The following is a 15069-nucleotide window of genomic DNA, read 5'->3' as shown; positions in this document are numbered from 1 at the left end:
AAGGTGCCAGTAATTTGTGACTTATTTTTCTCATTCTAAATGAATATTTACTTACGTGCTTAACTTTGTATTCATATTTTATGTATATTTTCTTAAAGAGGCCCTCCCCTCCTAAGTTTTACATGTTTCAAGTGCCTCAAAACCTGGGTCCACCCCACTGGCAGCTATAACCTCATATCGGCTATGCCTCGCAGGGACTAATATTGTGGACTTAGAAGGTTCCGTGTAGATAACCACACCCAGCAAGGCCCGTTGGTACAATCCATCCGCAGGTTTAGTTCTAGAAAATGCCAGATGGATTGGAAGCTTTCTGAAAGCCTCTGGAAGGATGACGAGACCTCGAATCTTAGCAGATCATTACATCAAGCTTGACTGACTTGCATGAATTTGGGGAACTGGGAGTGGGGAAAGTTTCAGGTTGGAACATTGCGGTGAGTTTGGGGCATTGAATGACACATGCCCGCTGGGCAGCTGGATACGGCGGCTTCACATTTGCCAAGTGCAGAGCGTCAGGTACCTTCGATTTGGAGATGGTCTCGATGTTGCTGGCCAGGTCATCGATCTCCATCTTCATCTCGCTCTTCTCCTTCTCCAGCTTCTGCTTGACCCTCTGCAGGTTGTCTATCTGCTCCCCGAGCTCAGCGACGCTGTCCGCGTGCTTCTTCCTCAGGGTGGCCGCAGTGGCTTCGTGCTGCAGGGTGGCCTCCTCCAGGTCCCTGCGCAGTTTCTGGAACTCAGCCTCCCTCTTCTTGTTCATCTCAATCTGGACTGACGTTGCTCCGCCGGCTTCTTCCAGCCGCTCGCTGATCTCCTCCAGTTCTCTGGCCAGATCTGAGCGCTGCTTCTCAATCTTGGCTCTGAGTGTGTGTTCTGCTTCAATCTCTTCCTCCAGCTCCTCTGTGCGGGCCTGAAAGGGTCATTGTATCAGAAATGTTATGGGGACAACAGCTCACCTTGGGGAGGGGAGGGTGGTGAGGGATAGGATGCAGGCATCATAAAGTAAAGAATACATTGTAACATTAAATTAGTGAAAAAAACTTGGCAGCAATCTAGATGTCCATCAATAGGGGAATGGTCAAATTAACTGTGAGGGAGCCATGCTATCTAGGAGTCCGTGAAACAGTTAGATGTCAACCCATGTCTGCCATGGACAGCTTTGCAGGGCACAATGCTACATGAAAGGAGCAAGCTGCAGAATGACAGTCTCAGTGTGATAATATTTTTATATCCGTATATTTATATATTTTGTTTTTGTTCCTTTATATTTTTATGTATATATATAAACATACCTGTGTGTAACATATATATGTGACCCAAAAATGTATACACATTTTAAGAAAGGAAAAATCTATATTAAAATTGTAATACTCAATATATGCTAATAACAAAAGATGAATACAAGTCACGTTTGACTTCTGCAATTACAAGAGGTGCTCAAAGTGGTTACCATCAGTGTCCATACACTGTCCATGATGAGCTACTGCTTGAGTAATGTTGACCATCTTAAAATGTGTATACATTTTTTTGGCACCCCCAGTATATATCATATATTTTGGGGGTGTTAATTGGGTGCATAAATCCATAGCAAAATATCCAGAAGAATCCACATCCGACTGAAACTGGTAGTGACTTTTGAGTAATGGTGAGGGCGCTGGGCTTAGGGGGGGAGATCAAAGCACCCTTATCAATAATATTCAGACTTATCGATAATATTTTAATTATTTTCAAGGAAATCTATTTATGTGTTACTTAGAAAATTAAGTTATTAATTGGAAAAAAACAAAAGGAAGGACATGGCATTCTCTCCAGCTCCAAGGGGAGGTGGAAAGGAAGAAGCTAAAGAAACAATAGAGGGGAACAGGGACAGGAGGGCTGGCAAAAGGGTTTCCAGGGTCGGGAAGGTTCCACACTTTCACCTGCAGTTCTTTAATCTTCTTTTGTAACTGCAAACTGTGAACTTGTTCGTTGTCAATTTTGGTTTGTAATTGACTAATTTCAAACTCCTTCCTGCAAAAAGATATATATATATGTGTATTTAAAATAACATGAATTACAGCCTTTGAAAGGGGAAAGTTGGTTTTTGGGCTCAAACACAGAGGTGAAAATAAAAATGAAATATCTACTTCTTCAGCTTCTCCTCTACTTGCTGCTTGTCATTTTCTAGATCCATAATGGATTCCTGAGACATTTTCAGATCTCCTTCCAGCTTCCTCTTCACTCTCTCCAGGTCAGCCCGCAGTTTCTTCTCCTGCTCCAAGCAGCCCTCAAGCTGGGAAGACATGGGTGGGAAGGTTGAGACCCTGTTGGTGAAATGAACTTGCCCGTCAGCCCATTGCTTTCTTGTGTTCCCTTAAGGTGTGACTGCATGTCTTGGCCCCCAGGAGGGAGCAAGCAAGTTCTCCCCTGTCTCTTCATTCTACTCTCTTCTAGCAAAGGCTACCATAGGGGGCTGGAGCCCTCAGGGGCTTTATGGTGCCTCTTTCAGCTGATTCCCACTTGAGCTGTCCTGGGCCATATTCCCTGTAGAAACATAATGCCCATAGGTGCATGCTCTTGGGCTTCTCGGGACAGGCACTGCTACAATTGTGCCTAAGAAGGTCCAGACAGCACGTGATCGCTCCTTTCCTATTTTCCCCATGCAACTACGGGGAGACTTAGGCAATGAATGTGTGTGTGTGTGTATGTGCGCGCACATGCATGTACACACATGGAGGGGGGATGGGTGTAGGGGTGGAGCACACCTGCTCTGACCTCAGGAAAATTAAGGCCACTCGGTAAAGTCCTAGCCACAGTTGTCAGTGAAACCTGAACACTTTGAACCTGCCTCTTACCTCAAGAACAAAATGCAACGTGAAGGGGGAAGGGACGATAATGTTCACGGTCACAAATGGAACTCATGTTGAACAATGTTAGAACAGGCCCGGAGCTTTTGGAACCCAAAGGACCTAGAAATGGATGCTACTTGGGTGATGGTGATGACATTAGCTGCTAACAGTTCTACTAACACTCTCTACGTGCTGAGCTTTCCCGGGGAACTTCCAAGGCAGAGCTGGCTGTACCCCCATTTCACAAGGTGGAAACTGAGGTTTCAGAGTTTAGGTGGCTCGCTCAGCGTCCCAGATGTATTTGGAGTGGGCTGAGAGCCCAAGTGACTGACTCTGATTCCAGAGTCTGAACGCTCCACCCCTGAGCCTTGTATAGACGCTGCCTTGCATGAGCTCCCGCAAGCAATGCGTGTTAGAGCACAGCAGTCAAATATCCTCACGTCATCTACTTGCTGCTCCAGCTTGACATTTATTTTGATGAGACCATTGACTTTGTCTTCTTCCACTTGAAGATCATCCAGTGTTTGCTGATGGGCGTCCTGCAGAGATTTCTTCTCCTTGCTTAATTTGGAAATGTTTTCTTCAAGGGCTGTCATTTCTTCAGAAAGATTCTTTACCTGGGAAAATACATGGGACGTTGAAACAAGTAAACCGGAAGTTTCCAGCAGAGGCTGTTGGTTATTTTATTGAAGGACACTGTTGAATGCAAAGTTGCTGGCTCTGAAGAGCAACACATCCATCTATACGCATCATAACACATCCACGGGCATTTGTTTATTGGGTTGGCTGATTGGGGTTTAGAATGAGGCAGGAAGGAGAAGGAGAAGCATGAGATACTCTCAAGAAAATCCAGAATGGGAGTCCTGGTTGTCAGGAAGCAGGACAAGGGCATCAGACACAGAGCGTGAAAGCCTTAAAATTGAACTTTCCCCGGGTACAGCATCCTTCCAGATCAGAGATTGCTAACTCCTTACCAAACGCTGAATCTGGCCACAGACACCTTTTCTTTCGTCCTCATAATGGTTTACAACGTTAGAAGAAGTTATCAACCTTGAAAAGCATGAGATTTCACATAAAATCTGGATTTCTGGCTTAGAGAAAGTTGGAAGTTCTGGCAATGGGGATTCCCATCCCCACCTGGCGACAGTTGGCAGGAGCTGAGTCCTGGCTGCCACAGTGGACGGGTGAATGCTCTACAGTTTGCCACAGGCCCCGCCCCTCCCTGTCGTCTCTTTCCACCACTCCCAGTGGTCCATCCAACACTGACTGAGTCATCTCACCCCTGGCCAACGTCATCCTTTGCTCCACCTCATTGGCAACCATTATAAAATGAATCATCTATTGTGTTCTTCATTTAGTTTTGTAAAATATTGACTATTTTGTGTGCAAATCATTTTAGTCTACATGTGGTATCATGCTGTATATTTCGTTTTCTTACTATGCCCCCCCACTCAGCACTAGGCCTTTTATGTCTATCTTGTTGCTTTGCGTGCACACACCTGTTGCTCTTGATGGCTGTGTAGTACTCCCTGGTGGGTATCCACATCTCACCTCTCCACTCCCAGTGTGGACCCCCATACTGCCTCCAGCTCTCCCTTACCACAAGGAATGCTGCCATGAATACCCTTGTGTATGTCCCCTTACGGCCTGGTGGGGAAATTCCCTCGTCTATACCAAGGAGCAGAAACACTGAGTTGAAGGATATATGGATTCTCCTTTTGACTAAGTATTTCCAGATGGCTTTGCTGAAGGCTGCATCCGTTTATAGTCTACCAACACTGCATGAGGGCCCCTTTACCCCCAGCTCCCTGACAGGCCTTACCACTATCTAGCTTTCTGCCTCCTTCACCACCCACCTCCCTCATCCGTCTGGCCCCTGTAGGCATTCTTGTTTACTCTTCCTGTGTCAAGGGTGGTGAGAAACAAAGATGAATAGGACTCAAGGATCTCCTGCTTTGTGGGGGAAGGGCTGGGACTGGAAGTTTGTGGTACAACCAGGCAGGCAGGAGAAGGATGGAGCAAACCTGCGTGGTAGAGAGGAAAGCAGAGGACAGAACTTGATGTGGCCTAAGCACCCACCTACCCACTCTTGCCCCTTACTTCACGGCCATGTTGGGTTAATGGGGGTCCTGCCATGGCTGTCTCCTCCTTACAGAGAGGGAGTCAGGATCATTCAGGAAACTGTGGGGATCCCTTGGGTTTGCCCACCTTGTTCTCTGTGGCATGCTTCTCCTTTTCCACTTTCGCTAGGGTCAGCTCCAGGTCGTCAATGTCTCTCTTGAGAGAAGAGCATTTATCTTCCAGGTTCCTCTTCTTGGCAACCAGTTCAGAATTTGCTTCTTCCTCCTCTTCCAATCTCTCATTCAGCTCCTTGACTTTTGCTTCCAGTTGAATCTTGCATTTGATGAGCCCCTCACACCGCTCCTCGGCATCCATCAGGTTTTCCATCTCCTGAAAGAAGCAGAGCACTATGTTTTGATCAGCCTTTTGACCAACCTTATCTCGGAGGGCAGGGCTTTACCCCCCAAAAGCCCGTGAACGAGACCTAAGGAGTGGTCTAGTATGCACAGACACGTACGCATACACTTATATGTCATCCACATACTTGTTTTTTTTTAACCACGAAGGACATCATCTACTTAATAAAAATTCACCCAAAATAATTTCAAGCAAAGGCATTCATGAAGTTTATAAAGCCTCTGCAATCTGGGAAGTCTGGACATCCGGCCATTTCTACCACCACCAGCTGAAAAGTGACCCATCTCCTCTATGTTATCAAAAGCTAACTAACATTTTCAAAACATTACTACCTTCTAACTTTCAACAGAAAAGTGCTGCCTTCATCTCCTTAGCCCTGCCTCCTTGAGCCACAGAACAGAAAATTCAAAGTCAACAGGAATAAGTGATTGAATAAATACATATCCCAGGAGACTCTGTAATGAGTCTTTAGGGCAGACTGAGATTAGTTCTGACACTTAATTGGGTTATTGCTTCTCATACGAGAGTATCGTGAGAACTGGACACACATTTCACGGTTATGGATGAAAAGATACTGGCAAGACTAAGCATGTGTGTACTGATCCTGTGCTGTGTGCCGGGCATTTTACATGCATGGACTCCTCCGATCCTTTCAGCAACCCTGTGAGGTGGGTACAATTATTATGCCCGTTTTACAGATGAGAAAACAGAGGCACAAAGAAGATAAGTAACTTGCCCGAGGTCACACAGCTATCAAATGGAAAATCTGGGATCTAAACCTAGTGATCTGGTTCTAAAAGTTGTTCTGTTGCCCGCTATGCTTGGGAAAGTACTCCTAATAAGCAAACTATACTGACTGGGAAAGTGAAAAGGGGAGGATAAAATGCTTTGCACACCAGGCAAAAGGTAAAGGTATTAGGGAGTTTATTAAAAAGGGCAAATGATAAATGCCTTAAGTCTCCGAAATGATACTGTTACACAGCCAGAGTGTTACACACTGTATATATGGCTTTGTTTCCTCTATTTCTTTGATTGAAAATGCATATCTTTAAAGCGTTTTTGACTATAAGCATGTTACTGAAAATCACGTATAGAAAATTACTCTTCTAATTTGAATCATTTAATTTTATGGTTTACTTTTATTTACATGATTTTTAAAATACTTGGTGCATTCCTGACAGCTTTTATTATGATGACCCATACCACTCATACCCACAGCAAAATAGATCTAACTCTGGTATGAAAGACAGGGAGAAATCAGGGCTAACAGAAATTGACTTAGAAGACACATGCTCTGCTCCCCCTAAGCCAGGGCCAGGTCTTCCTTTTACTGGTAAGGTGGTGAGGCAATACTCTGTATGACCACTGGGTGGCACCAATGTCCCTTGAATAGACACCTGATGAGGCCTCAAGGTTGCTCCTCCTTTTCTATTCTCAAGAAGAAGGTACTTACAGTCTGGACCTGCAGCTGGAGGTCATTCTTTTCCTGCAGCAGGGACACCATTTTCTCCTCCATCTCCTTCCGACGAGTCTCAGACTTGGCCAGTTCATCTTTGGCCTTCTCGAAGTCTTCCTTCATGGTGGCCATCTCCTTCTCCGCCTCTGCGCTCTTTAGCAGGGGCTTGATTTTGAAGAATAGGTTCATCCAGGGCCAGTGCTTGACGTTCATAAAAGAACGGATGTTGTACTGGATACAGAAAATGGACTCCCTGTACACCCATTAGGACTGGGATTAATGAACCACAGCAAGGTCTCGTTTCCACCCCCACCTCCCCATGGACCTACACCCTGCCCGGGTGGGTGGGAAGGAGGTACAGCCAAGCTGTGCAGACCCTACGGGCTCCAGAGTAGGTTCTGCAATGGGGGCAGAGGAAACAGCACATGCAAAGGTTGGGAGGTGAGAGAGGCATGGCCCATGTGTGGCTCTCCCATTTACCTAGCTTCCGTGATAAAGCAGTGTTTATATTTCACAGTATTTTGCTACATGATCTCCCTCTTTCTGCTTAAGTGTTGGTGTGTACCGGAACCTGTCTTTGGTCCACTGGTCATCTCCCAGACTCTTGCCCTAGTAGAACTGATCTATTTTCTTCATTTTGACCGTGGCCTATGTCCCAGGGACACCCATACACGGGTTCCCAACTCCTTATCCTCTGTAGCTTCATATCACATAGCTCATGTGTACCAGAAAACTTACTTTTCTTTTCTTTAAACCGGCCCCTTCTTTGGGATAGTTTTTATTTCTGCGCTGGCTTCCATTCACTCCACCAAGCTAGTTGCCTGGGACTAATACATATTGACTAATACGTATTGGCGGCCCATTACGGCAACGACAAGGTTCGAGCTACACAGGGTATCAGGGCACCGTAGAGAATGGGTGTCCGTCCAAATTCCCCTCTCCTCGAAACTCCCACACCTGACCAGCCATCAATGCTGCTATTCATGCTGCTGAGTTATTGCAGGAATAAAACTCTTAAATATTCCTTCAACCCATCCCCTCCTCTCTTACCCATTGACTGGTTCCTAATTTAGGTCCTGTCGTCTTTTATTTGGACTTTTGCAACCACTTGGTCTCGGCCTCTCTTGTCCTCTCAGTTCTGCTCTCCTGATAGCCCGGGTGACTTCTCTGAGCTGCAAACCTGATACTCTCACTCGTCTCCTTGTACACCTTCCACAGCTCCCCCAGCAACCAGATGATCCAATACGGAGCTCATTAACGTGGTACAGGGCTGCCTTCACGGCCTGCCTCTCGATCCTTGCTCCAAACACTATGACCTGCTTGTCGTTCTCCCTCTCTCAGGCCATGCAAAGCTTATTTCAGAAAGTTCTTTTTCCTTGCTGACCCCTTCATGCCAACTCCAAGCCCCAGCCAGGTTGGGGACTCATTCTCAATAGTCCTCCACTGCCCTGAATATAACTCTGACATTGTACTGGTCACGGGCCTTAAAATTCACCATGTACTTGTCTGCGTCCCACTCACTGTGAGCTCCTGGAGGGCAAGGTTCATTTCTAGTATATCCCCAGTGCTGAGCAGAGTCCCCAGCACGGAAGTTCTGCTCCGTAAATGTTGGTTAAATGGCTGAACAAGAACATTAATATCCCAAGACTAAAATCAGGAAGTGACAATGAACTCCTAAGTTGGAAGGGCAGGGTGAGGTGGAGGTGAGGGTCGGCATCACCTTCTCTCCATCATCTTCTTGAACTCCACCCGCATCAGGTACCCCCGGCACAGGGCCTGCGTACGCGTCATCAGAGTCACCAGCTTCTCGTCCCTCATCTCCTCCAACAGTCCCAAGAGCCCAGCTTTGAAAAACACCTGTGGAGAGACAGCCCTGCTTTGTTCTCAGCAGGTGTCCAACACGGGGCTCTCGCGAGAGCCTGTTTCTGCCCAACCCCAACCCTTGACCTTTGAGCCTTGGGTTGGGACTGGCAGCCATCTGGCTCCCGGGACCTGCTTCTCAGTGTTCTGGTCTCTGCAGCAGCCCCTCTTATGTCTTGTTGCAAAGCATGTTCCAGGCCCTACCAACCCACATGGACATAGTCTGACAGAGCTCACATGCAGGAAGCAAAGTGAGTCCAGAAAGTGACCTCAGACTCAATTGTGCCCACATTAGGACAGATCCACAGACTTATGCCTTCCTGTCCTCCTCCTTCTCTGCCCACCTGAGAAGGCTGGTCCCACCTCAGGCCTATTCACCCATGTCCACACTGGCAGAGCTTCCTCGGCTCCCTTTATGTTCCAAAGAAGCAGGGTACCCTTGGTGGCAGCAGCCTCCTCCCGGAAGGGGTGGATGCCCCCAGCCCCAGCCTGTCCCTTTCTGGGACGTGGAGCTTTGGAATCAGAACAGGATTAGAAGCCGGCCTTTGCCACTCACCATCCCTGTGACCATGAGCAAGTTTCTTGTCTCCTGGGAGCCTCCATTTCCCCACCCTCCCAACAAGCTCCCGAGGTCAGTACCACCTTTATCACCATCAGGTTATTGCGAGGATCAGTGAAATGTGTATAGAGAGCATGTCACAGAGCTTAAATGCACACATGCTCAATAAATGGTAGACATTGCTATGGGTTATAATTATTCTTCTCAAGTCCTCACTGTCCATGGAATTCTGTGTTCTCTCTCTTCAGCTCTTTCATCTCCTTTGGAGTGTCTTTCCTTTGCTCCCTCCAGGACACCATGTTTCCCATTACTCTCTTTTACGGCTGGTGAGGCTCCGCCTTCCCGTTAAGCCTCTAGACTCTTCAAAACCAACATGGAGATGGAGCTCTCTGTACCCAGATATTCCTCTACCTGGGCTACTAGGCAAGGGGTAGCCAGGTTGACCAGACAGGGAGAGAGAGGGAGACCCGTTTCCTCCCGTCAGCTAAAAAGCAGCACAGGGCTGTGGTCACATGGGGTTGGGGGTGTCCCTGCGTCACCAGCTCTCACCTTGGTGTTGCCAAACCTGTACTGCTCCCGGTCCACATCGATGGAGTTCAGAAGCGTCTCAGAAGCATTTTTACTATCAATAAACTGCCCCTCTGGAATGGCACTGGCATTGAGGATCCGGTACCTGAGGAGGGAGCAGGGGCGGGTCACTGCCGGGCCCGCGGGCAGCTGGGTGGGAGGGGCACAAGGGCCTCTGGCTGCACAACCCTCTCCTGCGGGCTGCACCCTGCTTCTCACTGCTCACACCCAGGGTCTCAGAGCCCTGCGAGAGCCCAGGCCAGTCCTCCTGCAACGCCCCGGGCCAGGAAGGCCACGTCCTCCCTTTTCCCATGGGTAAGACTCCCGCAGGAGGAGTGGTGTCAACTGTGCTTGGGGCGGGAGTGGGAAGCTGAAGGAACACAGACTCCAGAGAGCCACTGGGGCTTGGGTGACGAGTCTGCCGACAGTTGGCCTGGCACAGAGGAAGCTGAGCTGTCACCCTCATGAGAGCCCTGCACTAGGAAGCTCTCAGGTCTCACGTCTACATTATCCCCATATCGGCCGGCAGTGCGGGCGAGGCTGGCGGTTTCAGTTAAGGGACGCAATTCCCCGAGCGGATTCACCCCCTGAGAAAATCCCCATACCCGACGCCAGGCCTTCTAGAAATTCTCCCTCTCTCTCCTTAGGAGGAAATGGCGTGTTGTACAGCTAGTTGGACAGAAGGGGAATCTAGGGATTGCTTCTAGACAAGCAGGTTGTGGCATGAGAGAGAGAAACATAATAGAAGGAAGTCCAGCTGAGTGCACAGCTGGAATTTTGCTTTCAGAGGAAATGGCGCTTGTCTGACTCAGCAGAGCCTTGAAATCAGTTGTGACCTGCAGACTTCTAGCCCTCCTGCCTTTGGAGGGTCCGCTCCCCTCCTCCACTCCAGACAAAGCCTGGGTTTGTGGACCCAGATAGCAGGTGGGGGGAGATGTGGTCTAGAACAGTGGGTCTTCATGGGGGAAGAGGGGTGATTTATCCCCCGAGGGGACATTTGACAATGTCTGGAGACATTTTTGATTTTCACAGCCTTTGTGGGAGTGAGGGGTGAGGGGGAAGGGTATGATTTGCTACTGGCATCTGTGGGTAGAGGTCAGGGATGCTGCCCCAATCCTGCACAGCTCCACAATAAAGGACTATCTAGCTCCCAAAGTCCATAGTGCCGAGGTTGAGAACCTCTGGTCTAGAGTCTCAGTCAGGTTAGAGGGTTTGGGCTGTGACCTTGGAGCCACTTCGGCAGGCTTAGCACTCACTCTGGGCAGGGGATCACTCCCCCTCCCACAGCAAAAGGTGAAGCCCGTGACACCCTGCGGGGTCTGTGGACCCACCACACACCTAGCCCAAGGAGCTCCTGTGGGGAATGCGAGACGTGCCCTCAAAAGGGGAGACTGACAAAGACAGGTGACCTACCGCTGTTTGAAGTCCGCATAGAGGATCCGGCTGGGGAATCCTTTCCTGCAAATCCGGATGCCCTCCAGGACCCCATTACAGCGCAGTTGATGCATGACCAAGGAGTGGTCCATCACGCCTGGGAAGAGAGGGGCCCGGGGTGTGTCGGTGGCTCTTTCATTGTTTTCTTTGATGGTCAGGGCACCCGGAGACACTCTGACACACCCAGACTAGCGTGGAAAGGGTTAATGCCAACTCTATGGTTGGGAATGGCCGGAGCCTGCCTTGTCTGACAGTACAGACAGTCACAGCCTCTTGAGGTGACTCTAACACCCCATCACCATGGGAATAAAATCCAAAATATTGATCTTTATCCTTGACTCTGTAGCTAGGCGCCAAGGGAGGGCAGAATGAGTGTGAAGTCCCCTTTGGGCTTCCCATTAGATATAATAATTTGAGATGCCCTCTGCCTCTACTCAAGGATAGGGACGTGAAATCTGCAGGCTGTGCCTTTCGTGGTAGAGGAGAAACAGAGGGAATAAGGAGGGCTGCGGTAGGGGGTGACTGTTGAACACCTGCTGTGGAAAGCTAGGAGGGCGCACTGTAGCTGGGGTGGAAGAAGAGAAGCCAGAGAGACAAACCTCCGTGGGGGGTGTAACATGGTCACTCTTAGTAACCATCGTGGATCAGGCACACATCAAAAGCAGACTGAGAAGATTCTGTCTCGTGGCTGTGTGAGGGGCTGGAGGAGAGGTCTGTGGCTACCTAATGACTTCTCATTTGGGGTTTCCTAAGTTGCTGGGGAGGGGCTAAACCTGGCTTTGATTTAACCTCATGGAAACTTCTAGAATGCTCACAAGTTCCCCTGGCTACTGTGAGGAGAGATGATTATATGTTTATACGTTTTTCAAGATTCTGCTAAAGCTGCGCTACTGTCTGATCCAGTAGGTGTTGACCACATATGGCTATTTAAATTTGAATGCATTAAAATGAAAGATTTGTTTTCTTAGTTGCACTAGCCACATGTCATATAACTAGACGCTACCATACTGGACAGTGCAGACATAGAACATTCTCATCATTTCTGAAAGTTCTAGTGGACAGTGATTCTCTACAGGAAGAAATAATTAAAAGCAAGGGGGAAACTGCATCAGAAATTCAGAGAATCACTGATGTGAGAGAACTTTAAAATTCATCTAGTCCAGCTCCCATTATTTCTCGGATGAGGATTATGAGGGTTTCAGACCCCAGCTGTGCCATTTACTAGTCATGTGAACTTGCACTTTCTATGCCTCAGTTTCCTCATTTGTAAAATAAGGATAACAACAGTGCCTACTTCATAAGACTGTGGAGGATTAACTGAGTCAATCTGAGTAAAGAACTTAGCCCCTGACATGCAGTACAAAGTGTATTAGATTGTTGTCCTATTGTTGTTCTTTGTTTGATGTATCAGGCATGGTTACAGACACGGCAGAGGCCTCTATCTCCACAAGGGCCAGGAGCAGAGAAAAAAAGGTGTAATTAGAGGACTATTGACCATTTTAGAGACAGAAGAAAACTTAAAGACTATCATTTTATGATGGGGAGATTAGAGCCGCCATTCTGCTTGCCCAATTTGTACACTCAGAGAGGAGAATTTTTCTAGTTCCCGCAAAGCCATCCTACAACATGGAAGGACGCTGAAGGAGGCTGAGACTAGATAGGTAAGTGCCTTGCAAGGAGTAACAGAGCTGAGACTGGACATTCTTCCCTTCCAGCATTCTTCCTGTTCTGCAGAATTCTGGGTTGAGTTCTCTTAGTGCTCTCTCTACATCCCTCCCAACTCAGGCTGAGATGGTTTCTAGAAGGTTCACAAAAAATTCTCCTTTGCCTCCGTACCAACATGCAAAACTTCTAAAAAGTTGCCTCATCTTTCTCATGTTATGTTTGCTGTAGGAATTTTTTCCTCTTTATTGCCCAATTATTTATCATCTCCATTCCACTCCTTTCTCCAGTTATCTCAGCCTTCACGGGCAGTTATACTAATCATGTTTTTTATTTCCTGTATTTTATGAGGCTTTGATATCTTGGGACCTTGCTGGCCCGGGAGAGACTGTCCTTCCCAGAGCTGGCCAATTCCTCGAAATAGCAAACTACTCGCCTGCAAACACACAGTATTTATACGCAAACCAAACAACCCAGAGCTCATGTCCGCCAACCACTACCTGTATCAGGATCTCACACTCAGGGCCAATATTCCTATGCACTGATCACAACAGTGCCAGGTGCCAGACAATAAGAAGAGCCGCTGCTCCCCAGAAGCCACTGAAATGATTCACACTAGCCAATCTTAAACCTGCTCACACCGCCTTGCCCATCCATCCTATGGAAACTACAATAAAGGCTCTTGTCCACGGTTCTCCTCATTCTCTCAGCCTTCTGACCGACACTGGCGCTTCTCCAAGTGGCCCTGCATGGTATGATGGGCCTTTTCCTTTTGGGCATGATGAATAACTATCTTTTCAATGGCAGTCATCTCCTGATCTGTTGGCCTCACCATACCTGAATAATAAGAAAACTTATATTTTAAGGCAGCAGTGAGTCAACCATTGGCCTGTCAACAGCATGCATTTGGCAGGACCCAGGTTGCCACAGAGGAGGTGAGAGGACTGGAGTCTGAACCCTGTTCATGAGGGGCTCCAGCTGGCAGGAAGAGAACCTGTACATGTGAACCCTGGAGGAGAGCGGGAGAACAGCTACAAAGCACCAAATGTGCCGGTGGGTGGGACGGGGGCTTTGCAATCTGACCAAGGGGCCATGATTCCAGTCCCAGCTCTGGGTGCTCTGTGGCGAGGCACTGAAGTCTCCATAGTCCCAATTCTGCCTTCTAGAAAATGAGGAGGTCCTACTAGGTCCCATCCAAAGGGTCACCCAGGCTCCTGTATCAGTGTGTTAGTCTATTCCCAGAAATGGAAAAGAAAATAGAGAGAAGCCAGAGCAAAGAAGACACAAAAGGGGCAGGAAGAGGAAGGGGCAGAGATGTCACCGAAACGTACCTTCCAAAAGGAAAAGCAAACCAGTGGATGACCAAAAATGCTGAGGCCCCTGGAGGCACAGTTTGAACCCACAGAGGTCCAATTTATCCTCCTGTCACCTGATACTCGCAGGCCATGTACCTTATATTCGTAGAAGAGTCATGTGCATGCACGTTTGATTTGTGCAAATATATACTCAACAACAGTAATGGAAATTGATTTTCTTTATGACAAAACACCGCCATACAAGCCATCGATGTTGTCTGATGTTTAACCAAAGAAACACCTCTGTTCCTACACCGAAGGAGAAATTGGCTGTGCTGGGATCACCGGGAGAAAGTGCAGCCTGCCCCAGACATTGGGGGTCAAAACAGCGCAGCTGGTTTTTGCCTTTAACTTAGACTTTAGAACCTAACTTCCACGGAGAATAAATCCCGATAAGTAAAGTAGACCAGGTTGTTTGGAGAATGCAAGTTTCTGGTTTCAAGTAATAGTAACAATAATAATAATTCCCATATGATTATTCTCATTATTATTATACATAATATTATTCTCATAATAATAATTACTATTATTACAACTGACAGCCAACATTCACTGTCGTTCACACAATCGCCCTGTTTTAAATGCTTGATATGCACTCATTCATTTAATCTTCACAACCTCCTAAGGCGGGTTAAATGCATTAATATTTACAAAGTGAGTAAACACTTTATAAGCACTCATTAAATAAATGAATGAATAACTAAATGAATGAATGAATGAATACGAGGTTTTTGCTTGCTTTTATAGAGCAGAAACCTGAAGTACCTGGCTTAGGTCCCCTGCGTAGGAACAGGTGGAGCTGGGATTTCTTTCCTTGACCACCTAACTGCTCTGCTCACTTGTAATGTTGCCGAGGCAGGACGTTGACTCATG

The 15069-nt window shown here is 47.5% G+C and overlaps 1 protein-coding gene across 1 annotated transcript in view; it reads right to left on the bottom strand.

The window, feature by feature from the left end:
• MYH13 (myosin heavy chain 13) overlaps positions 1-15069 on the bottom strand; it is a 60579-nt gene that overhangs the window by 14118 nt on the left and 31392 nt on the right. Inside the window, exons 19-27 of the mRNA XM_033091359.1 lie at positions 11159-11276; positions 9728-9851; positions 8480-8616; positions 6757-7012; positions 5034-5276; positions 3266-3442; positions 2124-2269; positions 1917-2007; positions 518-907 (exon numbers count right to left, since the gene is read on the bottom strand). Coding sequence (XP_032947250.1) covers positions 518-907; positions 1917-2007; positions 2124-2269; positions 3266-3442; positions 5034-5276; positions 6757-7012; positions 8480-8616; positions 9728-9851; positions 11159-11276 — 1682 coding nt within the window. The remainder of the gene's footprint in view (positions 1-517; positions 908-1916; positions 2008-2123; positions 2270-3265; positions 3443-5033; positions 5277-6756; positions 7013-8479; positions 8617-9727; positions 9852-11158; positions 11277-15069) is intronic.

This window comes from Rhinolophus ferrumequinum, chromosome 21 (assembly GCF_004115265.2).
Source record: "Rhinolophus ferrumequinum isolate MPI-CBG mRhiFer1 chromosome 21, mRhiFer1_v1.p, whole genome shotgun sequence".
NCBI classification, from domain to species: Eukaryota; Metazoa; Chordata; class Mammalia; order Chiroptera; family Rhinolophidae; genus Rhinolophus; species Rhinolophus ferrumequinum.
Note: the sequence above shows the minus strand (reverse complement) of the source record. Positions and strands in the feature narration are given on the sequence as shown.